The 27,212-nt window shown below is 53.6% G+C and overlaps 1 protein-coding gene across 4 annotated transcripts in view; it reads left to right on the top strand.

Moving 5' to 3' along the window:
* Positions 1 to 27,212, top strand: part of PRKAG2 (protein kinase AMP-activated non-catalytic subunit gamma 2) — a 245,503-nt gene that overhangs the window by 137,247 nt on the left and 81,044 nt on the right. For all 4 annotated transcript variants that reach the window (XM_059172300.1, XM_059172299.1, XM_059172301.1 and 1 more), the window contains one exon: positions 17,144 to 17,361. In XM_059172300.1, the coding sequence (XP_059028283.1) occupies positions 17,144 to 17,361 (218 nt within the window). The remainder of the gene's footprint in view (positions 1 to 17,143; positions 17,362 to 27,212) is intronic.

Genomic DNA, 27,212 nt, shown 5'->3' with positions numbered 1-27,212 from the left:
CTGCCCGGCTCGGCTCGGCGGCTCACGGCACCGCACAGAGCCTTCCAGAGCTCCGCGGAGGAACCGGCCGGCCCGAGCCCAGCCGTGGACTTGCTCCTCTGTCCGGCCCCTTCAGCTTCCCTTTCCCCCCCTGCCCTCCCGGCTGGCTTCATTCTGACCTGAAAGAACAGGGACGTTGGCCCCAGACCCACCCTCGCGGGGCTCTCAGAACTACTTTTCAGACTGGGCTGTTTAAAACCTAAGACTGCATTTTTTGAAAGTTGATGGTGGACGGGAGGTTGAGGGGAGCCTCTGTAAGCGTCCATAACTGGGGTGATGGTTTCCCCTGGGCCGTTCGAGTCAAGGGAGGGATGACAGCGCTCGGGGCTGTGTGGTGCGTGGCGGCAGGCCCGGGCCTGCAGAGCCGAAGGCCACAGCAGCCGAGGCCTGGCTTTGTACCCCGGAAGCCCCCCGCTTTCCCACTTGTCCCCGGTCATCAGAGCAGCTGCTTCGCCGCATCCGTGATGAGGTCCCACGCTGGCCCGGAGCCCTATGCTGAGGCGGTCACGCGCGCCGTGAGAAGGCCCCAGGGGGACGACGGTACCGCTAGCCGCAGCCGTGGCAGGTCAGAGCCGCCCTCTGAAGGGTAGAGGGGAAGGGAGGGAGGAGGTATTTGGGGCCAAAATAGAAGGAAGGTCTGGGGCGCGAAGCCAAACCACCAGGAAACTCCAGCAGACCCCACTGGGCCCTGGTCCTGGCCCAGCGCCCTCAGAGCCTGGAAGGGCTGGGTGGGACGTGCACAGACGGGGTCTGCCTCCTGCTCAGATGGCCCCAGACTGTTCTCGCCGTCCCTAGTCTGGAGGATGCAGTGTCCATGGCTTCTCCCTGCAACTAAAACCCCCCGTGGGCCCTGTGGGAGGCTGTGCAGACCAGGCTGCCCTTGACGACGGGCTAAGGGTGAAGCAGGCGCCCAGCCTGACGACGTCTCTGCAGACCACTGTGACGGGGACTGGCTTCTAACACACATCGGGGCCAGAGTTGCCTGGTGACCCAGCGGAGGTATCCCACTCGAGTTCATCTTTTTTTTTTTGAGAGAGAGAGAGTGGGGAGGAGCAGAGGGAGAGGGAGAATCTTAAGCCCCGATGCGGAGCTTGATCTCACGACCCTGAGATGGTGCCCTGAACCGAAATCAGGACTGAGCTTCCCCGACTGAGTCGCCCAGCCGCCCCTCAGGAGTTCACTTTTCATTTGTCCATTTCACTGCGAGCGATACTGAGGCCCAGGACGTACGGGGGTGGCTCTGGTTAGCGGTGGAGCTGGAGGCAGGGGCTGTGTTCCCTCACAGAACCTCTGCGGCCCCTGCGAGCCCCCCGTGAGCTCCGTGAGCCCACGGAATGACCCATCACAGGCACCCACGGGGAGGGGCTTGTCGTCCCCGGGGACCCGTCCCAGTAACCCACGCTGTGGCATTCGCGTCACCCTCCCAGGGAGACCATAGGGATTTTCTCGAACGGCTTGCTGGGGCAAAGGCAGCCGAAGAGAACCCAGGGCCGGGGTGACCGACGTTGTGAGAGGGTGGTCACGTGGGGTCAGCTGAGACGGGGGCAGTCAGGAGACTTGCTTTCATTTACACAACACCGAGTCATCGGACTGGGCCCAGCTGCCGGCTCCCTGCCCGGGGGACACACCCCCAACCCTCCCCCCTCAGGTTATGTCACGGCCGGCAGCCTCCCCAGGTGTCATGGAAATGTCACATTACCCTTGGCAGGGCTTCTCCGATAGCACATCGGAAACTTGGCTGCAGGAAGTTAAGGAATGGCTGACATCTCCCCGACTCCCGCCCACTGCGGGCCCGGTGACCCGCGCGGGGCCCCGTGACCGTGGCCCGGCATCCCCCACACACGCAGAGCCCGCAGGGAAGGGGCAGCCCAGCTAGACCGAGATTCTGACCAGGAGGGACGGTGGGGGCGTCCCCGGGGGACCTTTGGGAGCAGCGTGGGCATCGCACTCCTGACTCCTCGTTCGGGGCCTTTCGCAGCCCAGCTGAGGGGCCACCGGGTGTGGGAGCCACGGCAAGCCTGCCGCCGAAGGGGAGGGCAGTAGCACACCGGGAGGGTTTGTGCCGTCTCTCGAGAGAAATGAAGCAATAGCAAGGCTGCGAGGGAGCCTTAAAGGAAAGCACCGCGTGACGGGCGCCTGGGGGCTGGTCGGTGAAGCTGCTGCCTCTCGGTTTTGGCTCAGGTCGTGATCTCAGGGTTGGGAGATCGAGCCCCATGTGGGGCTCCCTATTCGAGGGGAGCGGGGGAGTCTTCTTAAGATTCTCTCTCCCTCCCCCTCCTCTCTTTCTCTCTCTAAAAATAAACAAATCAATCTTAAAGAAAGAAAGAGAAGGGAGAGAGGGAAGGAAGGAAGGAAAGAGAGAGAGAAAGAACTGTGTGCCTAGCCATACAATGGAGCAGTATTCAGCCTTGAAAAGGAGTAAATCCTGACACGGGCTAGGACAGGGATGAACCTTGAGGACATTATGCTGAGTGAGATAAGTTAGACACAGGAGCACGGATCCTCTGTGAGGCCCCGTGCACGAGTACCCCGGAGTGGTCAGATTCACAGACTCAGAAAGTAGAAGGGTGGGTGTGGGGTTGGGGGGGACAGGGACGGGGCCCATGTTTAAAGGGGTCAGAGTTTCAGTTTGAGAAGATGAAAGTTCTGGATGTGACGGTGCCAATGGCTGCACAACGGGGTGAATGTACTTCGTGCCCCTTAATTGTTCACTTAAGAATAACAAAGATGGGAAACGTTATGTTCTTTGCATTTTATGATTAAAAATTTTTTCCTAAGATGTTCTGACCAATAAATTAACTTATTCAGAAAGTTTTACTAACACATTTCTCAGCTATTCCTGGATTCCTGTACTTAGCCTATAGGTTTTTTAAAAATAAAGCAAAATCTTATTTTACCGTACTGTTTTAAAATGGGGAAAGGTCCCTGCGGTGATGCAATTGGTGCAGAAAACTCCTGGGCCTGCGGTGGTGGTGGGGGGGGGGGGCTCGCTCCCTGTGGACTTCCAGGGAGAGGGGTGAGTCTGGGAGGGAAGGAGAGCATCGAACTCCACGGTGCTGCTCTGGACTTCTCCCCACCCCCGCCATGCCCTCCCTGCCTCCTGAGTCTGTCCCATGGCCTTGACCTGCCAGGGCCTCACTTTGGCCTGCTTCTCTTGGCGCACTCTTCAGGGACTTTCTTCCCTTCCTCCAGCCTGACCTTTGAACACTCCTCATCTGCTCCCCTTCCCAGTGGCCTGAAGGGCACAGGCCAGCAAGCTCTGGGGCTCCTAGTGCCGAGAGCTCACTCTTTCCCCCTGCTTAGCAGTGGTCATAGTGTACTGTCTCCCAAAACAGTCTTCTGGTCAGAGGGATTCTAGCTGCTATTTGTAACTGAGCAGGTCTTGGGTCACACACCAGGGCCCCATCTCAGCTGTAAGGTTGCATTCCATGTTGCACCGACGGGATGCATCCCAGCCCTACCCGTCTGTGCATCACGGCCCTACACCTGTGTGCATCCCAGCCTTACCCACGTCTGCCTCCCAGACCCACCTGTGTCTGCATCATGGCCCCACCTGTCTGCGTATCATGGCCTTCCCCATGTCTGGACAACACCCCTGCCTGTGTCTGCCTCCCAGCCCTACCCGCGTCTGTATTCCAGTTCCACCCAGGTCTACATGCAGCCCCTGCGAGTGTCTGCATCACTGCCCTACCTGGGTCAGCATCCCAGCCCCGCCCATGTCTGCATCCCAGCCCCGCCCATGTCTGTATCATGGCCCTACCCGAGTCTGCCTCCCAGCCCCATCTATGTCTGCTTCACAGCCCTGCTCTACCCATCTCTCCTTCAGGACCCAGGGAAAATGATACCTGGCCCCCATTAGCCCAAGCTGCATAGACAGCTGCCCTCAAACTTGTATTAGAGGTGTCTTTTATTTTTACAGTCAGGTTTACTGACATAGAGCTTACATACAGTAAAATTCACATTTTCCAGTGTACAGTTCTGTGAGTTTTGACAAACATATGTAATTGTATAGTCACCACCACCATCGAGATATGGAACCCAAAAAATTCACTCATGCCCCTTTATAATTTTTATAACCTATAATTTTTCTGTTCCCTATAATTTTGGTTTTTCTCCCTATAATTTCTATTTAAATGGTAAAATCTAGTGTACAGTCTTCTTTTATTTAGCAAAATGCCTTTGAGATTCATCCATGATGCTGCATATCTCAATGGTCCGTTCCTTTTTGTAACTGTGGAATGTTCCATTCTTCAGATGTACCAGCTTGTCTACTCATTCACCAGTTGAAGGAGTTTGTGGGTTGTTTCCAACTCAGGGCAACTATGAATAAATCCACTGTAAACATTTGCATTCTGGTTTGTATGGATGTGAGTTTTTACTCCTTTCCTGGTGGTTTTGTGGGAATGTATTGTAAATATATGTTCAGCTGTCCAATGGTTTTCCAAACAGGCCACACCATTCTGAACATATGAGAGTTCCTGTTCCTCCATATCTCCACCAGCACTTTGTATTGTCAGTTTCAGAGAGAATTTTCGCAAGTCTCCTAGGGGTGTGATGGTATCACATTCTTGTCGTGAGGTTCATAGCCCTCATGACTGATGATCAATGATGCGGGGCACCTTTCAGTGCACTTGTCATCTGTATGTGTTCTTGGCTGACCTATCTGTTTTAATCTTCTGTTCCCTTTCTTTATTGAACCATTTGTTCTCTTGTCATTGATTCCTGAGAGTTCTTTATATATTCTGGATACAAATCCTTTAACAGGTATGTTTTGCCAATATTTTCTCCCTGTCACTTATCTTTTCTCATTTTCCTAACAGTATCTTTTGAAGGGCTCAAGTTCTCTATTTTAATGAAACCCAGCTTACCCGTTTAGTTTTTCATGGTCTCTGCTGCTTGGGCATTCTTGTTGAACCCAGGTGTGCTCTGTAGGGCTTGTGTACGAGGCTGGGGCGCAATGGTAAATAAAATTCACTACCAGTCATGCTTAGCAGAGGAGACAGGGTATGTAAAGGAGTAACTCCAGCATACTATAATTTGTAATGTTGGAACATGCCATAAAAAGTAGGGATACGTTAACTCTAGAAGCCATTGATCTCAGGGTGCCTGGGTAGCTCAGTCGGTGAGGCATCCGACTCTTGTTTTTGGCCAGGTCATGATCTCAGGGTTGGGAGATCAAGACCCACATCAGGCTCCTCAGCGATGGGCAAGGAGCCTGCTTGAGATTCTCTCTCTCCCTCTCCCTTTGCTCCTCCCCCACTCGTACACACTCTCTCAAAAAAAAGAAAGAAAATACCAGTGATCTATAGAAGCCAGCTTTACAAAATGTGGGCTTAGCCAGCAAGTAGATACCGAAGCTGTAGAGTGAACGAGGAGGTAAAAGGGGGAAAACCTGCTCCCTGAAACACAGCGTTCTCATGTCATTTCTCCTGAGCCAATTCTAGAAACCCAGGGAGGGGAGCGCCAGAGAGAACAGCGGACACAGCGTGTGCTAACTGGGTACAACCGAATCTGGAGCTCCTGTCCCTGTCCTTCCTCCCCTCACTCGCCTTCCCAGTGATGGCACCTCGTTGCTGCCATTTGTAGGGTAACTTTTTTTTTTAAGATTTTATTTATTTATTTGACATATTGCAAGTAGGCAGAGAGGCAGGCAGAGAGAGAGGAGGAAGCAGGCTCCCCACTGAGCAGAGAGCCCGATGTGCGGCTCGATCCCAGGACCCTGAGATCACGACCTGAGCCAAAGGCAGAGGCCCCAACCCACGATGAACAGGAAATGCAATCCTTTAGGTAAAAACGTGGAGAAAGGGGCGGCTTGGTTACCAAAGAGACTGATGGAGCAGATGAGGCGTCTGGAAGGGGTCAAGAGACCTTCCAAACCCAGACGCCATGCGAAGAGGAGGCCGGCTTCTTCTACCCATGAAACGAGCTTGAATGATGGTGTTTAATGTAAGTCGGACACTGGAAGGTGAGGACATCTGGGCTCCCCAGAAGGCCAGTGCCTTCCCAGTTCCCTCTGGTTGGCTCATTACCACTCTACTGAAAGCACAAGGAGAAGTTCAGGTCTGATGCCCTCATCTTTGATCTTCAACTCCCAGACCTGCTGTAGGATTGCTGGATTGCTGTTGTCGTTGTCAAGGGCAGAGGCAAACCCGGGGCAGAAGGTTCTAGATCGCCTGTAAAAGGACACAGCCAGGAAATGTGTTTTTAGCATGAGCTGCTTGATTCCCTTCTGTCTGCTTGCTTCCCTTCTCCTTGCTCCCCTCTTCCTCCTTTTCGGGGAATCTGTCCATTCTTCCCCAGGATCAGATAGCCAGTAGGGCCTACAGCCCCTTTCTTCGCGGGGTGAGTGAGGAGAGTGGAGAGCCCAGACCAGCACCATAGAAACCAGTGCTGTGGCAGAGGCGGCCTGGATGCCGGCCCGGCCTGAGGCCTTCCTGGCCTCACACACACCCGTCCGGACTCACTGGCACCTCACACCCAGAGGGCCTGGTGTGCAGTGTCAGGTGATGTGTTGAGTCAACAGACCACAGGAGAGCCCTGGTCGGAGTCCCGTGGCAGCCAGCTGCAGCCGGCACCCCGGGAAGGGAATGCCCCCAGCTGGCTGCCAGCCACTGCCTGGCCTGCCTGGAGCCCCAGCGGGAGAGCGAGAGCCAGGCCCGAGCCACTCAGACTGTCTCCCCAGCGCCCAGCCTCTGGGGCCTCCTCCTGCTTTGCTGAACATGGCTTCCGGAGAAGAGGTTTGGAAACTGTGCTCCCAGGGCGCACAGGCCCTCGTGCCTGGTAGAATCATGGGTCTTGCCCATCTGCAAATCACCCAAGACCTATCTCAGGGAGGGGAAAGTGGCTCTGAGCACCTCCTAGATCACCCACATCCCCTCGTCACTGGGATTGAGTCCAGAGGGTAGATAGAGGCGGGGGGCCTGGGGAGCACCGCCTAGGGTCAGGTTAAACAGCCCAGAAAACCTCAGGGTGGGGCATCAGACACAGCCGCAGGGTTACCCATCACTTGCAGTGGCTAGTACTGATGCAGCGGCTAATACTAGTGCAGTGGCTAGTCACCTGGGGTACTGATTAGATTCAAGTAGCCCAAACTGCGGAAGGTGTAGGAAGTTCTCCCCTCGGGAACCTCCGTGGGCCAGCGTCCCGGTGAGGTGTGCTCACTTGCTTCTCTTGGTTTGGTTCTCAATACTGATGGTTTCCCTCCCCAGCTTTAGCCCCCGTGAGGGTCCCGCAGAAGGAACGCCGCTGCTGCTAGAAGTGGAAATGGTGGGGGCCTAGCCACCCTTTCAGAAGAGGAACTATGAAAATGTTGTGAGACCCCTTGGAATTCACATTCTTAAAACCAGGCCTTTGGGGAGTTAGAACCACCGTGAGGTTGTTTTGAAAAGAGAATAATTTGTGTATCTGCGCCTCCTTTATCAGCTTCCGCAGATTCTATACGGCCCCTGGGACCCAAACACACTTTGGAACCCCTTCCCAGTGACTGGGGAAGTTCCCCCAGTAGCTAGAATAATAAGCAGATGGTGGTTGACTAGGGGTTCAGAGAGGGGCTGGAGACGGAGCACAGGGAGCAATGGTGTGTCCGTGTTCCTGGCACCGGGGGCAGGCCCGGTCAGAACGGGGGGTATTCCAGGCAGAAGCTCTCCCAGTGGAGACCTCTCACCAAGAGGCAAGCTTTTGGAGCCTGGGGGTGTTGACCCTCCCTGTGGTCCCATATCAGCCAAGTTCATCACAGGCGCGCCCTCCAACCAGATCTGCTGTCTTCTATTGTGGTGATGCCAGCGTGTGCTAGGCACTGGCCTCGCCCACTGGGTACCCGTTGGACTATGAAATTCCAGGGTCTCTTACTGAATCACTCGCCAGACTGGTTTGCCAAACGACACTGTTACAAGCAGGCATCTTGGAGAAATGAAGTTAGAAAGGTTTGTCTGAATGTCCACAGAAAGCTAGTCTTGACCTGGGAGCACATCCAAGCAGGGCAGGAGCACATCCAAGTGGGGGCAGGGGGCTCCTGCCCAGAAATCTTCCAGCCCCCCCTGTGGCCAGTGCCAGACTGTCTGTCCCCTGTCCACTGGGTACCCGTTGGTCTTTGAAATTCCGGGGTCTCTTACTGAATCACTGTCCTTCCCTTATGGTCTCTCAGGAGATGGCGGTCGCCGTACTGACCCAGGAAGGAACCTAGAGTCCTCTCATTTCCTTCTCTCCCAAATGCAGTATGTGCTGGTCATGGCTTCCCACGACCCACTCCCTGCTGTGCAGCCCGCAGGAGCTCCGGGGGTGGCTGGCGGACCTTGGAGGGGGAGCCTGGGCCAGGCTGATGAGAGCCGAGTTCAGCAGTGTGGACCGCAGGGGTCACCTTGGTGTCCCGCCATCCCACCTCTGACACCATGCTCCCACCGGCATCCTGTGTGAACACATGTGCCTTCCTCTCACCTGCACGGCTGGTCTCCTCCCGGACCCTCCGTGGTGGGGAAGCCAGTGTCTGGAATCTTTCTAGCACCAGACTCGGGATCTGAAGAGCCACGTCACTGCTGGGCGTGGCCCGGCCTCTGACCTAGTGTGGCCCGCAGACCTGACACTTCGCTCTGAGGGCCTGTACGTCGTCCGCTGTAAAATGAGGTCATGGGATGTTGATCTGCTAAGGTCACTCGCCGCCGCTGATTCCCCCCCAACCCCCGGCTGTGATTCTTTGGTGGGGACTATCATGCTTCTGGCACATTCGGTTGAATTAGTCTATGCGGTATCAACTCCTGCTGCTTTTGTGATTCCACAAAGATCATCATCAGAAGGGACTGGCATCGCCATTTCCCCTTCTTTGGCAAATCCTCCACGAGGCGCTTTTCACAATTGTTTTGGACTGTTCTAGAATCTCTCCCTCTTACAAAGCAACCAAGGGGTTTGTTTTTTTTTTTCCTCCTCCTTTCCTTGAGGATTGCCTTTTAGCTTCAACATCAAAAGGCACATGTGCTCTCGTCAGGTGTCTAGGCTGACATTTTGGGTCCATGAAGCAGAACTCAGACCTTGGGGTGAGTGTGACGTGGGCACAGTTCTTCCAGAGGCCGGGGCAGACACCAGAGGCTGGGACCACCCTGTGGGGACTAATCTAGAATCAGCCCCTGCCAGATTCCCCTTTCCTTCTCTAATCCTGTCTTTGTTTCCTTTTCTTTTCCAGTTTACCACTGTAGATATTGATATGCTGAAGCCTACGACCTAATAACTAGGTCCAGAATGCTATGCAGTATACAAATCCCTGTAAATCTTGTTTTTCCTGGACACCTTCTAGGAAAATAAGAACCTTCGAAAATGTCCTAAAAGAACTTTTGTGTTCTTTTAATAGAAAGAATTTTTCACCCACTGAATTACCATAATGCTTTGATTCCAAAATGACTCTAGATGGTCTCCAGCATGCTTTGAATCATTTCAACTGTTTAAGATTATGGAACAGATTCTTAGGATCTATAAGCAAAACTTGCAGCCTAAAATCTTACCTCAGACTGACATATAAACTGGGAGTATGCTCAAGAATGGCCAGAGCCAAGGCCATTGGTTGATAAAGATATCCAGGCCAATCCTGAGACAAGAGACCAGATACTTTACCCCTAGGAGAGGGGCCCTGCTAGGGTGGGGAGGGAAGGACCTCAGGAAAGGATCTTTTAGGAGATGAGTGATTTTGGAGCAAGGGCTCCAAGCAGCCAGCTGAGAAGGAGAAAGGCCCCAGGGAGAGCTGGCTGGTGGCTGCGTGAACACCTGGTGACCAGGGATGGGGGCATGACCTGGGGGTCATCTGTGTGAGACTGTGGTCGACTACAAGAAGAGTGACTTCCTCAGAGACCCAGCTGGGGGCTTGGGACTCAGAAAGAAGGGAATTCACCTTCTCAGAGAAGGGAGCTATGAGAGAGAAGGCTGAGTCTTGGTTCTTCATGGCCACAATGTAGAATGGGACCTAGATTCCTTTAGAAGTTTCCTCTTTATAGAATGGAAAATCTGCATTCAGTTAATGGTTCAAAACCTGTCTGTCTGGCCACTGAACCACCTGGGGAACTTTAGAAAAACCAGATTCCCAGATTCCACCTCAGACCCACTCAACCAGAATATGTAAGACCTGGGAACATGTATTCTCCAAGCTCCCAGGTGATCCTTATGCCCAGCTGTGTTTGAGGACCTCAGTCCGGCAACATCTCAACTTGTGGCGCAGAAGCTGTTCTGAGTGTGTTGGGCTAATTCAGTAAAGCTGGAGATCAGGGACTGCCCAGACCAAAGGTTTTGAGCAAAACCTTCCCGTGGGCGATGAAGGCAGAAAGTTGTCCAAAGTGCAATAATAAAGATATGGGGATGCTTCAGGAATATTCTACACAGAGCCTTAAACCAGATCACTGGACTGGACACGTACCAGGGAAGGTCAGCCAAACCCTCCCCATTAGCAAATAAGAATGTTTGCTTATGTTTGTACACATTGCAGCCCCAGCCCACTGAGGCCAAAGAAGTCTAGTTTTACCCCACAGGTAGAGTTCATGCCCCCCAGAAAGTCCAGCTGCCACAAGACATGATTGGTTCCTTAAAACCAAGAAGAATCTGGAAGCCTACCATCAAGATTTAGACCTAGAGGCCAAGGATTCATGAGAGTCTCAGGTTTTGACCCACATATCCTGATAATGAACCTTCTTATTCCTTTAGACGCAGAGATACCACTGCCTTTGGTGTCTCCCAAGCTCCCCTAGGTTCCTCAGGGGTGGGGGGGGGAATGCAAGGAGAAGAGATGGGAAGGGATTTCCTGTCCTTCCTGAGGTCTCCTCCTCAGGTAGTTCCCATCTTGGTTAGGTCTCACCTCAGGTAGTTCCCACCTTGGGTAGTTCCCACCTAGAGTAGTTCTCACCTCGGGTAGTTCTCACCTCAGGTAGTTCTCACCTCGGGTAGTTCCCACCTCGGGTAGGACTCACTTCAGGTATGTCTCACCTTGGGTAGGTCTTACCTCTGGTAGTTCCCACCTCAGGTAGTTCTCACCTCGGGTAGTTTCCACCTTGGGTAGGTCTCACTTCAGGTAGGTCTCATCTTGGGTAGGTCTTACCTCAGGTAGTTTCCACCTCGGGTAGTTCCCACCTCAGGTAGTTTCCACCTTGGGTAGTTCTCACCTCAGGTAGGTCTTACCTCAGGTAGTTCTCACCTTGGGTAAGTCCCACCTCAGGTAATTCAGAGCGAAAAATGAAGGGGGCCAGTGCAGGGAGGAGCAGAGTGTAACCAGGCCAGAGGGAAGGCCAAGAGGCAAAAGGTTAAAAATTGAAGCAGTGAATTTACTCGTGGATAAAAGCCCTCCTAAGCAAGCTAGAAACTGATGAACTTTTTCTCATACCACACCGGACCCGATGTGTGTACACATCAGTCGTGCTGCCCATATTGCTGGGGCTTACTGACCCTTTAAGTGCCCCTCTTTGTGGCACAGTTCCTGAGCAGCAGGGTCTCCTGCCTCTCCCTGCCTGTGCCACACTCCCCTCACGTCCATGACCCTCGTCACCATTCCTTCAAAGTTAGGAACAACAGCGATAAGTCCCCTCATCTTTGTAACGAGTCACTAGTTGTTTTTAAAACTGCATATAAGCAAACCTCCCACCCAGTGTAAACTGAGTATTTGCTCTTCTCATGAGACCGTGGTCAGCAAGGACGTTTAAGAGAAGGAACAGAATGAATTTCCTCCTTTTTCTTATTATTTCAGACTGTATGCATGTGCCGCCATAGGGCAGGGGGAGGGGGATCATGCGCACACCACACGGCCATCTGGTCTACCCGCTTTAGTTTTATCAAGCAAGGGTTTGATTTGTTCAAGGGCCGGCCCATGGCCAGTTAGCGGTAAAACTCGGCTTAGAACTTGAGGCTTCTGAAATCCGGGCCTCCACTTTCCCCACCACACTGCTGTCCTTCTGTGGGTGTCTGCTCGCTTCCTTCCAGGGCACCCCTGTGCTCCCTCCGCCCCCATCTCTCTAGATGTAGCTCATGCCAGGACGGCCTGGCCCTGTGAAGTCACCAGCTCGCGGCTCCCTGGTGTCTGGAGCCACTTGCCTGGTGTCCTGTGTGGCTGCCAGGAGCCGTTTCTGTTCACTCACTGTGCCTATTCACTTGTGCTGGCTGCTGCCCCGGGAGAATCAAAGGCATTGTTCACACTCAGAGGCCGACTGCAGCCCTAAACCAAGTCCTTAAGGAGCAGGAGGAGGAGGGAAAGCCTTCTCAGAAGAACAAAACGGGGGAACCTGTCTGCTCTGGGTACTATCGCCACAGCCCAGTCATATCTGGGCCCTTCGGAAAGTCGCCTTCACTGGACGGTGGGGGAGGGGGGACAGATTTGTTTTGTTTTCCAAAGTGCAGGCCCAGCTCTTTCCCGATGTCTCTACCGAGGTTTCCTACCCCCTTCCCCGAGTTCCTCCTGCATTACTGTTCCAGGCATTTAATCCCCCATGCTCCCTGCATGGGCTGTGGGTGGTTTGGGTCTGGGTGTTGGTTTTGCCCCACTTTCCCCAACCAGACTGAAAGGTGGGATTCAGCGGCTCCGTCAGAACGTGCCCCCTCCTCCACGCCCGCGCCCGCTTGGCCCCTGGCAGCTGGCTGAGCGGGCCCTGGTCTTCCTGAAAGCTTTGCAGTTTGGCAGTTGGCCCCGTGATTGGGAAATAAATTGGTCTATTTCACAGTAATGGGGGATTGGGGCAGCCCTGCCCCGTCCGCCTCTGTGTTTATGAATTGCAGCACCGATACTCAAAAGAAGAAAAAGACTTAGGAACATTCTTACCTGCCCTGCTTTTTCTCATAAGATATCCCCCCTCTTCCCCAGTAAAACAGCATAAATGTGAGTAAAATTCTCCTCTGCATTGAGCACGTCTCTGCTCTTGCTGGCTGGCAAGGAAGCCCACCCCCTGGGACGAAGCCCAGCCCCGGGAGGAAGCCCACAGAGCCCCAAGCACACCCTCTCCTCCCGTCCCCTCCCCACCCCCCCCCCCCCGCCTACCCCTCCCTTCCCTTCTGCACCCAGCGCTTTCTAAGCTCTCCCGCCCGCAGGCCTGTGAAACCCATTTTTGCACGCCCAAAATGTCATTTTAAGTCTTTATGATCTTTCTCTTGGCAAGCTCCCTGTTCGATCCTGGCCAAAGGGTTTAGGATTTGGAGTCAGAGCACAGGTTACAGGTGTGCCCTCTGCGATCATTTACTCACTAAAGGACCGGGATGAGCAGCTTCTCTGGTCCCTGGTTTCTCCCCCTACAAAGAGGGAAAGTAAAGCCGCCCCCCCCCTGCCCCGGGGCATGGCTTCAGGGAGCGAATGGGGCAAGAGGTGTAGGAGCTCTTTGTGAACAGTGAGGCATTACGCAAAATACGATGTTGCTCTTCCAAGACTCTACCTTGTCTTAAAGATGGTTCAGGTATCAGTGAAAAGAGGGGGTATAATTTTGGTCCTAGGAAGGTTCTTCTCCTGTACTTTAAGCCACACATACTGCTAATCCTCTCCTCATTTTACCCGTTCCCTCCCCCATCATCCTGTTTGCCCCAGCGAGACCACCGACCCTGGGAAGGGCGCAGAGAGGAGGCAGGAAGGCCAGGTGGAAAGACAGAGGCATCTTCTGAACTTGGAAAGACTTCGCTGAGAAGAGATTTCCTGGAGGCATGGAGAACCATTCTGTTTTTCTAGAGGCCAGTTATCACACACACACACACACACCCACCAGACGGGAAGCCCACTCATCTTCTCCTCACCCCAGACAGCTCAGCAAGCTTGGGTCCAGGGCTGTGAGTGTCCTGCGCCAGCCTTCTTACATTCCATAATGTGGGTCTGGACCATTCCAGGACTCAGGTGGGGACGGCCCACCGAGGATGAGCCGTTTGAGGGCAGCTGCTTAGTCATGTTCTCTTAAATTATTTACACTTGGGAAGGAACATTCTGTACCCAAAGAGCTTGTGCGGAGGTCCACCAGCTGTGAATGCCCCTTACACGATGGCAACAGGCTTCATTTCTGATGAATGTTGTAAACGGGACAGCCTCTCAGAGAGAGAGACAGACAGACAGACAGACCAGGCCCTGCCCTGTCTTCCATCGAGACAGACCTCGTCGAAGCTGGTGAGGGCCGCTGGGATCAGGGCAAGAGGCAGGAGGTGGGTCTATACGGCGTTAGCAAGCCTCCTGGCTCAGAAGCAGAACAGTGGCTGGAGGACGTGGTTTTCTGAGTCACTAAGACATCACATGCTGTGAAACCTATAAAATAGGAAAGGGCAGATGATGACAGTTGTCCCTGCCAGCTCTTCCTGTCTCCGGGTGCTGCTTCCACACCCTTCCTGAGACGCTGTCGGCACGTGCGGACAGACCCTTTTCTGACACCATGTGTGGGGTCGTTCAGTACAGGTGGCTCTGGGGTTTGCCTTTTCACTTCCTGCGCAGTCTCAGAGATAAGGAGAACGAGGCAGCCTGTTGTGCCCGTCAAGGAGCCATGACCGTCTGCGTGGATGCGCGTCCCCGTGTTAGCCCCTCCCCTGTCGGTGAGTGTCTGCATCTCCAGTCTCTGCTTTTAAAAGCACCAGGTAACGAACGACCCCACACACTCGCCCTTTAGCAGCGCCGCAGCTACATCTACGGGAGGAAACCCCAGAAGCAGGTCGCTGGGTCGGGGAGCACGTGCGTCTGTAGTTTTGGTAGATGTTTCCAGAATGCCTCCACGGAAGCCCATACTTGTCCCGGCTTCTGGAAACAACTCTGGGGGTGTGTTTTGAGCCAGAGTCCGAGCTGGGTCTGGGAGTAGAGGAACAGGCAGGATGGAGGAGCCGGTTTGATTGTCCCCGTGTTTGGACAGTACGTCCACCATAACATGGAGAACCAAGACCCCCACAGGGGCTTCACCTGAGAGGCTCTCGCAGGTTGTCAGAACACAGTTGGTGGCCCAAACTTTGAGTCCAAATGCCCCTCACCCCCCTCTGTTTCACTAGTCTGATGAGTCTCCAGCTTTTACCCCCGGGAAGCACCCACGGGGCCTCTGTGTCCAGTGGCCGGGGCGAGCGTTGGGAGCACAGAACATGAAATTCTCTCTTCACCTATGACGTGAGAACTAGCTTGTTCTGGGCCACTCTGTGAGGAACCAGGCTAGCGGGCCAGCGGAGGACTCTCACTGGGAGAACCGTGGAAGGATGGGCCCCCACCCCTGGGGACCTGAGGCCCACAGGGTGCCGGGCCCCACAAAAAAAGTAGGACAAGGGCTTCCCTCTTCTGCTCCACAGCAGAACCCTCTGAAAGGCCCAGCTATGCCCCCTGAGCCTTGGTTGTCGTCCTCAGTCCTCACCGTTCTGTGGGCATCACTGGGGAGCACTGAAGCTGTGACACTGGGGAGCACTGAAGCCGTGACACTGGGGACAGGCCCAGACGTGGGACAGGCAGCTCCTCTGTCACCTTGCCTGCCAGACCCACCCCCCTCCCCCAGCAGCTGGAACCCACCAGATCTCCTGCTCTGGAGCCTTCCTCTCCTTCCTCCCCCACCCCCAAGCCCCATCTCAAAATGGGCTTTGCTTCTCAAGACTTTCGAGGGAAAACTTTTGTTTCTAAAAGAGTTGGGGGCTTTCCTGCTGGAGGCCGTTGCTATATGAAGTTCGGAGACCCACAAAACCATGGGTGATCGAGTGTTCTCTCTCCTGCTTTCACCTAGACCTGCCTCCTAGAGGTCAGCCCAGGGTTTCCCACTTGGGACGGCTTCGTGGAAAAGGGGGTTCCCTAGAGATGACAGTCCTCCTTTCATGGGTTCCATCCCAAATTCCCACCAGGGGAATTCCCACCCCCCCACACACAGTCTCGGGGCACAGGAGGGAGAGAAGATGCCAGTGGAGTCTGAGCCTCACACCCTTCTGGGTTCCCCCCACACAGTCTCGGGGCACAGGAGGGAGAGAAGATGCCAGTGGACAGTGGAGTCTGAGCCTCACACCCTTCTGGGTTCCCTTCTCTCACCTCGCCTGTTGGGTGTTGAGCATCTTCTAGGCACCTTCCACTCGCCAGGGCAGCACCGGCCACTGTGGGGACCCAAAAGGCCAACCAGAACCCCCGCCCCAAAGACAGATGGGGGATTTTGTGGGGGGGGACAGGAGACTTACAAACTTCCGTATTTGGTTTTAGTGTTAAATAGCGTGTGGTGACCTCATGATATGCAGTAGGGGTGGGATGTGCTCACGAGGGGTCACAGGGCTGGGAGTCAGGAGAAAGGGTTGGTGGAATCGACTCCCAAGGAATAGGAGGTTCCTCTGGGGAGCGAAGTCGGGAGCAGAGAAGGGAGCACACATGTGCACGGGGACTGCGGACTGCGGACTGTGGGGAGGGGGCTGGAATTCGGGACAGAGCAGCTCCACTCTGTAGGCTGACGCGTCCTTGTCTGGGTCAGAGCAGCAAGTAGCAAGTAGGTAGCCCTTGGTACTGATATCTTTGCTTTGAGTCCCATGGTTTAAAATTGTTAAATACCAAATTTAAAACAAAAAGTTTACTTAGTTTTCCATAGATGTGAGACACCAGACCCAAATCCAGATTCTGCTTCTTTTCAAATCAATGTCCAATAGCTTGACTCGATGAGTTTTCTAGAGCTGCCACAACAAAGTACCTCACACCAGGTGGCCTAAAACAAGGCAAGCTTGTTCTCTCCCATTTAAGAGGTTAGAGGTCTGAAGCCAAGGTGTCAGCCGGGCTGTCCTCCCTCTGAGACCCTGGAAAGTCCTTCCCTGCTGCCGGCTTCTGACTTTCTCCTTGGCCCATAGATGCGTCGCTCCGTGTGACATGGCTTCTCCTCTGAGGATGGTCTAGGTGTCCATGTCTCCTCTTATAAGGACCCTGGTCTCACTGAGTTAGAGCCAGGCCGACTCCAGTGTGACTTCATTTTAACTCGATGATGTCTGCAAAGACCCTATTTCCAAATCCTCACGGGCGCTGGGTGTTAAGATTTCAACCCAGCTATTTGGGGGACGCAACGCAGGAACAGATAGAGATACAAACAGACTTGTCCCCGACATTCAGAATTTAATAACGCAGACCCTTGCCATTTGAGGAAGAGCATTCTCGGCCTTCCTCGGCCTCGGCCAGACTTCTGACGGTGCTCTCCGCTCTCCTGCGCAGCTTCCGGCCTCTCGTCCTCTCCGTCGACGCCCACCCAGGTGGTCAAGCAGCACACCTTTCCTCTCGAGTCCTACAAGCAAGAGCCCGAGCGACTGGAAAATCGCATCTACGCCTCGTCTTCCCCTCCGGACACAGGCCAGAGGTACTGCCCGTCCTCCTTCCGGGGCACCGCCAGGCCTCCAGCGGCCTCGCCGACACACCATGCCTCCCCCAGAACCGTAAGTCTGGCCTCGTCCTGCGGCCCCGGGCCTCCAGGCGTCGGGTGGGGGGGACGCGGAAGACGACCCTGCAGCCCCCTGACGCGTTGGGTGTGTTTTGTCACAAGTCCCAGGCTGAGGAGGAGCCTCAGAGGGCGCCACAAGGCAAAGGGAAACGACACAGAAAGTGGTAGCGTCTGGAACCTGACCAGAAAGTGTGTCTTGCCTTGGCCTCTTTTAAGATGCCCGTCACTAAAAGCTTTATTTGCATTTTTCTGGATTGGGATCCGAGAGAACCGTGTCCCTGAAGCCCCGTCGATGTGGTTGGGACTGTGGGGTCCGGTGGCCGTGGTGGGTCCCTGGGGCTGCCGGAACGAGGTGGTGTGACCAGGGAGGCTTAAAAGACCCAGAAGCTACTGCCTCATAGCTCCGGAAGCTGGAGGTCTGAAGTCCTGCTTTGGGGCAGGACCAAGCTCCCTGCAAAGTCTCTAGCGGGGACGATCCTTCCCTGGCTCTTCCGGCTTCTGGGAGCCCCGGTGATCCTTGGCTTGTAGCAGCCTCGCTCTGGTCTCTGCCTCTGTCCTCACGTGGTCGTGGGCCCACGTCTGTGTGTCCACGATGTCCTCTTCTTATGAGGACAGCACTCGTGTCGGGTCAGGGCCCAGCCTGCTCCCAGGCGACCTCGTCTGCGCTCGATCATGTCCGCAGACACCTTATTGCCAAGCGAGGTCTCGGTCACAGGCCTCAGAGGCTAAGACCTCACCACCGCACACTCGACCACAGGCGTTGTTATCTTTGCAGAGTGAGAAGGCGTGTCTGTCGCGCAGGGGACACGCCCGCGCCGTCATCTTTCCTTCAGCGACTCCCTTACGAGATGTGGGCTTCACGGAGTGTTGTCTGAGGTGCTGAGGGACCAGATGCAAGTGTCGCTCCTGCCTTCTGGGGCTTCCGTCTTCCCGGGAACACGGTGACACTCAGCTGCAAGAGTTAAGCCAAAGCAGAAAGGAGTTGGGCGGGGGCGGGGTCCGTGCTGGAGGCGTCGGGGAAGGGAAGCGCAGGGGCCCGGGGCGGGCGGTCCGGGGAGCGGGGCCTTGCGTCAGTGGTGCGGTTGGACTGAGGGGGAGGTGAAGGGAAAGGCTTCCAGAGAAGAGAAGTCGCCACGACTTGAGTGGGAATAAGAGAAGATCTAGAAAGGCTCTCCTGGGCGTTTCAAAAAGAGGCTTGGTTATACAGGTAATGAACAAAAAAGAATCTAAAAAGGGGACAGTGAGGCGACCCAGATTGTCCAAAGCAGGAAGCGACTACTCCCCTAGGGCTGGAGGGGCCACGAGAGGTGGCGGGGTTTCCAGAGTCCGTCCGAGGGGAGTCGAACTCCATGCGTCTGCCCGGCAGGAGCTGAGGCTACAGAGGAGAAGCAGCCACTGGCCAGAGATGCCCTTTGAGGCAGATAAAAGTCCTGGTGTCTCCACCGCTTCCTCCCTCCAGCCTCGGGCCAGACCTACCCAGAAGCCTATGGACTAGGCCGTCTGGGACAGAAGGAGCCTGTGGGGCCGGGAGCGGCGGGGACGACGGAAGAGGGAGGTGACCAGCACAGGGGCTTCCAAGGGCAAGGGAGATGTGAACGTCTCAGGATACCGGCTTCTTCTCATTGACGAGTGATACTTGGTAGGATAAGCCCATTTAGGAAGAGATGCCACCTTGCAGCGAAAACCGTTCTTCGGGGTTTAGATCATGGGAAGTGATGGTGACATCAGTTGTCCGTGACGGCTGAAGTTTGCTGCTGGCCTTTCCCGGTTTAAAGAACAGAGAATCCAGAGAGTGCTGTCTGTCCAAAGTCAGTTTTCCCTCTGACGACGACGACTGGGAAGTGGTGTTCTCAGCTGTTTAAACCTCCCACGACTCGGAAGCCTGAGTCCTTCCGGGATTTCTGAGGTGGTTCTGGGGCCAGAGTGCATGTGTCCTCAGCTGTGTCCCACACTCAGTGACGGACGTGCCATGGGCCCTGGTCAGGGCCTGCGATCCCACACACGCGGCCGACACTGATTGTGACATCTTGGTGACATTTCCGTGACTTTCAAGTGTCACTTTCAAGTGTCCTGAGGGGAGGACCAAGGGGTGGTCATTCCATACATGGGCTCTTACTCGGGCTTAAAAAGGGAGGACATCCTGACACGTGCTGCAGTGTGGATGGTCCTTGGAGACAGTACATGGAGCGAAATAAGCCAGTCGTACAAGGATGAATCCGGGTGATCCCATGTGTCCGAGGACCCCAGGGTGGTCAGATTCATAGACACAGAAAATAGAAGGGTGGGCGGCAGGGGCTGGACAGCGTTGACTGGGGAGTCGTCGTTCAGAGGGGGAAGGGTTTTGATTGGGGAAGATGAAAAAGTTCTGAAGATGTTGAGGGTGATGGCGTGAATATACCCAATATCACCCAATCGTACACTTAAAAATGGTTAAAATGGTAAATTTTATATTACGTATTTTTTTTACTATAATTTTTTTAAAAAGTGATCCAGACAGGACTACAATGTTCATATAGTTCAGACTTCAAGAAATCAGGGTGAGAGGTGCCTGGGTGGCTCAGTGGGTTAAGCCTCTGCCTTTGGCTCAGGTCATGATCTCAGGGTCCTGGGATCGAGCCCCACATCGGGCTCTCTGCTCAGCGGGGAGCCTGCTTCCTCCTCTCTCTCTGCCTGCCTCTCTGCCTACTTGTAATCTGTCTGTCAAAAAATAAATAAAATATTAAAAAAAAATCAGGGTGAGGTTCCCCACTTACACTCTGCAGGGATACATTTCAAAATTGGAAGACAGTGTCCCCACGGGCTCCCCGACCTCAGACAGGCCTGACCCTACCAGTTAGCTTTATCACCCAAGGCGTCCCGGGGGCCCCTGTCATGGCCTCTGCAGCCATCGGGGGCTGGACTGTCCACTTTGCTGGAAGGCTGGTGGTCGTTTCAACTTCATACAAGGTGCACTTCTTTGTCATTAGACTATGCCGATCGTCTGTAAGCGATGTGCTAAGTTCCTCAAGAGCTTGGCTGATTTCATGAATTTGGCTACCGGCACAATCTTCACCAGAGAAATGTGATTCCTTAAAGACTAGAAATCGTTTCCGCTTGAAAATATTTAGATATAATTTTTCTCTGTCCTTTGGAACAAAAAGATGCTTTCTGTGAACATTGAGCCCAAAGTTCACTTTTATAAAATGTGTTCCCATGAGTCTTCTTCTAAAATCGGAATGGGAATAAGGGTAATTGGTTCATCTTTGGTCGAAAGTACTCATTTATTTACTCAGCAAAGACTCACCACTGCTGTGTGTCAGAAACTGCTCAGAGAGGGCGAGCGGGTGACAACCGTGGGAGGAAGAGACAAGCTTGTCCTCGTCACTACTCGATTAATGGCACGCGGCGCACGGGAGGGCTTAAAAAATAGCTAATGACTAGCTGAGCAGAGGAGGGGGTTTGTCTCTCTGGGGGAGGCAGGCAGGTTAATAACCACAACGGAGTTTGGTGAAACCTGGGTCGTTAGGATGTGAGAACACAGCCAGCCCAGTCTGGCTGAGCGAAGAGCCAGGCCCAGAGGAAGTGGACATTTTTTCCCGGTAGAGAGCGTAACCAGCTTTGCATTTTATGATGCTCTGTCTGGTTGGGTATGGAAACGAGACTGGATGTGAGTAGGGCCAGAGCTCAGACGAGTCACGTGTGAAATTATCTGGGCCTGGTGGTAGCTGACGGTAGAACGGAGTAACCAGTGTAAAGAAGTAAAGAGCATTTAGGAGGTTGAATTGAGAGGAATTTGGAATGCCGTGATTGATCGAGAAGAGTCAAGGATGATTCCAGAAGTTTCGCCTCAGAAGCTGTCAGGAAACTAGATGAATGGTAGTCGCATTTGCTGGGCTAGGGAATGGGGTCGAAGAAGAGCCGGTATGTGCATATATGGGTGTGTGCGTGTGTGCATGTGAGCCCGTGTGGGGTGTGCGGGTGCGCATAGGCACCCACACACGTCTGTGTTCAGGTGCTGGTGGTAGGTGCCTGTGGAACGTTCCAGAGGAGGTATCCAAAGCGTAGTTGGGTACGTGCGTCTGGGGCCACAAATTAAGATCGAAAATCGTCAGGATATGAACAGTAATTTATGCCATGATCGTAGATGAAATCGTCCAGAAAAATATGTGTTAGTGTGAAGAGAGCCAGAAACACACGGACGTTTAGGGCACAAACGAAGGAAGAGGATTCTGGACTGCCTTGAGATTAGCTGGAAAACCAGGCAAACTGTGGCACAGAAGCAAAAGGAACGTGTTTCACGGTGTCTCGCGCATTCAGAGGGAGGGACCCGTGACGTCAGGTGCAGCAGGGTGGCCTGCAATGTAAGGACTGAGGTCGGCCCTGATAGCTTTGGCAGGAATACTGTGGTCGAGTGCAGAAGCCATGGGACGTGGGCTGGACGGTGGAGAGGAAAGAGGTGGGGATCTCTAGGGCAGATTGCTCGAGAACCCTGCCTTGGCAGGGAAAGGGATTGGGCTGTCGCTATGAGGTGGAGGTGATGGTTTCTTCCTATAGATGGGAACAGGTTTCAACCCTAATCAGGACAGGGTTAGTAAGAAGGAAGCAGGAAAAGACCGAAGGGAGAAGGCAAGCCTTGCATTCTGCTCTTGTCAAGGAAATGGGTAAGAGTCCTTGGGTGGTGGGAGATGTTTGTCCTACACCAGGGGAAGAATCGTCTTCTGTTGCACTCAAGACTCGACGTGAAGGTGTCAGAGGGATCGGTACTTTTCCGGTTCGCTCTCCACAACAGTCATTCCCGTGCTCCTCCCCCTCCTCTTCTAGGAATTTCGCTCTCGACCTACATCTTGGGTCAGAGACTTTAGAAGCAGGGGCTGGGGTGGGGTCTGGGCTGCACGTCTGTTGGCTGAGTACAGAGTGCTCAGAATAAGCCCGTGGGTGCAGGGGGAGGAAAGAAGGAAGGGGAGCGTGTGGTTTGGGATGAGATGTAGCCTCAGCCTGTGACGGGGGAGCTCTGGAGTGTAAACTGTGCCCAAGTTTGCCCTGCCTGGACGTAAGAAGGCTGGCCTTCCTCCCCTCACACCAAGCAGCCGTTAGTTTGGGGGTGCCCCAGGCTGAGGGAAATTCACCTCCCGCTGGGATGGCACCTGTCACCCAAGGACAATCCCAGAAGATGGCTGTGGGGTTGGGCCCCCAGCAGCGGCCCCATGGCTGTGGGGTTGGGCCCCCAGCAGCGGCCCCATGGCTGTGGGGTTGGGCCCCCAGCAGTGGCCCCTGGGCAGGTGACAGGGAACCCAAGGCTCCGGCTGAGGCCCAGGGTCTCTCCCTCTCTGGCTTGGTCGGTTCCTATGTTGTAGCCGTGCCTCCATTGCCACATAACAAACTCCCCAAAACTTAAGAGCTTGCCATCCTGCGGGCCGTCCGCGCGGGCTGGCCGTTCTGGTCCTGGCCGTGCTCGCTCACACGTCTCTGCTCGCTTACCAGGTTACTTGGCGTCGGGTCGTCCCCGAGAGGCCTCAGCTGGAATGTCTCACCTCGGCTCCGTGTGGTCTCCCCTCCCCTTGCAGAGGCCTGTCCCAGACTAGCTCTTATGACAGTGGCACCATTCCAGGAGGCACGGGGGCAAGTCTTCCTGAGGCCCAGGCTCAGAACCAGCGCCCTGACTCCTACCTGAGGTAGAATCTCTTTCCTCTCCCCTTGGAGCCGGACTGGGTTTTCTCCTTGCTTCGGCCAACGGGATGAAGCCGAAGTGACAGAGCCCCCTGCATAGAGCCTCCTGCAGACGAGGTGACGGGCCTGGGCCAGTTCTGAGATCTACCACACGCCTTATCACTTGATTTCAACAGCGGGGCCTGCAGACGGACGCCACACACTGGAGTGGAGAGGTTCATTTACCCCTGCCTGAGGAGTCTTATTTAACTCTTTCGGGAATATTTCCCTGAAAAGGTGGCTGCTACAGTGTGTGTTCCCCGAGAAGCAGACTCCAGACAGAAATGAACATGCAGGGTGTTCATTAGGAAGCCTTCTGAGGGTCAGGCCTGAGGGAGAAAGGGAGGCACATCTGAGGGAGAAGCCACCAGGCAGAGCTGTCTCCACCAAGTCCTCAGCCAACCCCCAGGGAGCACTGAAACTGGGGAGGCTCCCCAGATTTGTCCCAAGTTGGGGCGAAGGAGCCAGGCCCTTCTACCCTGGCATCAATCAGTCGTTAAGATGGCAGCTCTCCTGGAAGGGCGTTCACCGTGGCCAAGCCAGCTCTCCTCAGCCAAAGGCAGTGCTGGCTAATAGTTGAGTCCATCACTTGGCAGAGGCCCAATAGCTGGGTGGTTGGGGGGGGAGGAATCCTTCACTTCTGAAAGGGGATCTGAGTGGTACATCACAGCCTCTAACCACAGACCTATTTACAGTCTCTACTTTATTCTTTCAATTTACAATCCCCAAATTCTGACTGGTGAAAATAAGGGGTATCATATTCCTTCTTATGATGTACTTAAAATATAACTAAACTGAAGAAAAGAGTTCAGGAGGGTTGGTTGGGGATGCATGAAAAAGGTTTCATTAGGCCCAGGGCGAGAGGAACGAAGGCCCCGGCCAACACTGTCACCAGTTCCCAGCGGTGGGAGGGAGCCAGCACGAGCTGAATCCCAGCCCCAGCCTCGTCTTCGGATGCGACTGTAGCCCCAGCCAATACCAGAGACCCAGGAGCACCCCTCTGAACGGCCCATGAATTCCTGACCCACGGAAGCCATAAAAAATAATGTATTGTTCTGCTGCAGCTACTCTAACAAAATGTCACAGACTAGGGGTCTTAACAGAAATTCATTTCTCAGAGCCCTTGGTGGCTCAGTCGATTAAGCATCTGTCTTCAGCTCAGGTCATGATCTTGGGGTCCTGGGATCAAGCCCCACATGGGGCTCCCGGCTCAGTGAGGAGTCTGCTTCTCCAATTGCCTCTACGGCACTTCCTGCTTGTGCTTGGATGCTCTCTCATAAATGAATATGAAAACATATTTATAAAAAAAAAAAAAAAGAAAGAAAGAAACTTATTTCTTATAGTTCTGGGAGCCAGAAGTCCAGGATCAGGGTGTTGGCAGGATCCAGAGGCCTCCTTAGCTACAGAGGCCACCTTCCCACTGTGTCCTCATGTGGCCTTTCCTCTGTGCACACACATCCCTGGGTCTCTTCCTCCTCTTCTAAGGACACCAGTCCTATTGGATTAGGGCCCCACCCTATGACCTCACATAACCTTAGTCACTTCCTTAAAGGTCGTGTCCCCAAACACAGTCACACTGGGGGTCAAGGGCTTCAGCCTATGAATTTGGAGGTGGGGTGGCGGGGCGGGAGGACACAGTTCAGTGCATCACAGATAATAAATTACCATTACTCTCTTAAGCCACTGAGTTTTAGGGTTGTCTGTTACATCTCCAAAGATAACTAGTACCTGTTTTGTCATGTATTTGGGGAGATAATAAACTCAGAAGTTTGGGGTTCTTTTTAAAAATTGACTGTCCTGGGGGGTGGTTCAGTGGGTTAAAGCTCTGCCTTTGGCTCAGGTCATGGTCTCAGGGTCCTGGGATCGAGCCCCGCATCGGACTCTCTGCTCAGTGGGGAGCCTGCTTCCCCCTCTCTCTCTGCCTCTCTGCCTACTTATGATCTCTCTGTCAAATAAGTAAATATAATATTTTAAAAAATAAATAAAAATTGACTGTCTTGTCACTGAATCAGTCCCCAAGATCCCTGCTTTTTCTAGTGTGAATATTTGGAAGGAAGTCACCAACAAGCCTTACAAGAAGGCTAGTTATTTGGAATAACTATTATTTGGAATAATTTCCAAATTATTTACTTGGAATAATTACCTTTTTTATTTTTTAAGATAGGAAAGCACTCTAAAAATCTAAAAATATTTCAAATCACTTGACATTAAAGAATAGGTAAGATTTTATAGGCACTATTTGGTTTCTTGTATTCCCGTTTGCCATTTGAAATATCAAATTACAACCTAATAAGGTCTTGGTGTTAAGGCCATCTGCCCAGAAACGGCAAACTAACAGTTCCAGAGTCCATTACTCACAGCAGATTAGATACTGTAAAAATAGTTTGGGAAAAATTCACATAGGGTCGAGGAGTAGGAGCGCCAGCGAGAATTGATTCATAAGGGGATTGGTTATCACGAGACTTGTTGCTTACACAAGTGTTGCCAGTGTGTTGAAGAGGCAGGCAGGGAATAGCTACCCTCCCATCTGTCAAAAGAAGGTATTATAATTGGCATCCTTCCTGGGTCCCCACTCTGGCAGGATCATGACTCCGCGAGCAGAGAGAGGGCAGAGCCCGAATAAGAGAGATGTACTTGGCTGAGCACTTGGTCTGGGTCTGTGGCATTCTTATTGATTCTGTTCCCCAGGGTAGCTGAGCTCCAGGAGAGGATGTTGAATCTTTTTACCTTGATTTTTCTTTAATTGGACAAGTGCCCTATGTCTGTCACCTCCCCCACGACCCATGAGGGAAGTGACTCATTCAATGGTTGTTTCCTAAGATGCCATCATGTGCCAGGCAGTGGGCTAGGCACTAAGTGCTTGGGGACATTTGAGAGCATTTCTGCGTCAAGAGTCACAGCAAGGGCAGGTCTCATGGAGGCAGGACCCCCAGAGCTAAAGCAGCTGGCGGGGGGTGGAGGGGACCCTCCACCTCTTCCCTCATGGGCCACAGGCTAACAGATGGGGGTTATGCACTCGGCATCATTGTGATGGCAGGCGAACATGTAAATTTCCCGGAGTGAGTTATTTCGCCATCTTGGTTGATAGAGCCAAGTCTATTGGTGAAATGTGCCGTCGTGACAGGAACCGCTTGAAGATGCACTTTGAACTTATCCACCCAAAATGAGCAACCCTGGACAAAGCAGTGGTTGAAATATTGGTGTCCCATGGAGTTGGGAGGCTCACTGGAGTTTCTCAGGGTCGTCTACAGATAGCGCCTCTGCTGGAGGAGGAATACATCGCAATTAGCTTTTCCCTTCCTGGGGCCGGTGTTGTCAAGGACACTGCCTGACCGTGCAGTGGGCCTGGACTAGGTGTATGTCTTGTGGAAGAAATCATCTTGATCGCGGCTGTCTGTAAGCTCAGGGCAGAAGCCAGCCTTTCAGGGACCACAAGGTGACTGCGTGGTGACGAAGGGTAGACAGAGGCAGCTTTGTCAAGAAGTTTGGAGTGAAGAGGAGCCATGAGTGAGGGCCAGGGCTGGCAGGGAGCCAGAGGGCATTTCTCTCAAAGATGGGTGTGGCCTGATCGAGGGAGGTACACGTTTTGGAAACTTCCACCCTCTCTACCCACCCCTCCTTCCTCCAAAGATGCAGGCTTTAGGTGAGGACCAACAGAGAGCATGCGTGTAAGGTTCTCAAAGCTCCATTGCTAGCAAACACTGAAATCGAGTCTTGAACCAAGGAAATGGGGCTCCAAAGCCCGTGTCCCTGGTGTGATTTCCTACGGCCTCTGGAGAAGTCCGGGCTTCTCAGCCCACCCATGGCACGCTGACACAGCGTCTTAGCGCACATATGCCTCATTCAAGGGCCGGCCCAGGGCCAAGCCTGGCCCATCATCTCTTTCTGTAATTCACCTTTTACGAATACACAGCCACCCACTTTCGCTTCTGCATCGTCTCTGGCTGCGTTCGCGCCACAGCCGCAGAGGTGAGGCGTTGCGACAGAGACCAGATGGCCCGCAAAACGCACAGTATTTATCATCTGGCCTTTTTTCAGGAAAAAACCTTGCCAGCTCCTGACTAATCTTTGCCAGAGCCTCCTTTTCCTGCATCTCATTAATTCATAGGATGTCCCATTCAAAGCGCCAGGGCGAGCCCAGTCCCCGGGAAGGCAAGGAGG

Source organism: Mustela lutreola, chromosome 4 (assembly GCF_030435805.1).
Source record: "Mustela lutreola isolate mMusLut2 chromosome 4, mMusLut2.pri, whole genome shotgun sequence".
In the NCBI taxonomy this organism is placed as follows: domain Eukaryota; kingdom Metazoa; phylum Chordata; class Mammalia; order Carnivora; family Mustelidae; genus Mustela; species Mustela lutreola.
Note: the sequence above shows the minus strand (reverse complement) of the source record. Positions and strands in the feature narration are given on the sequence as shown.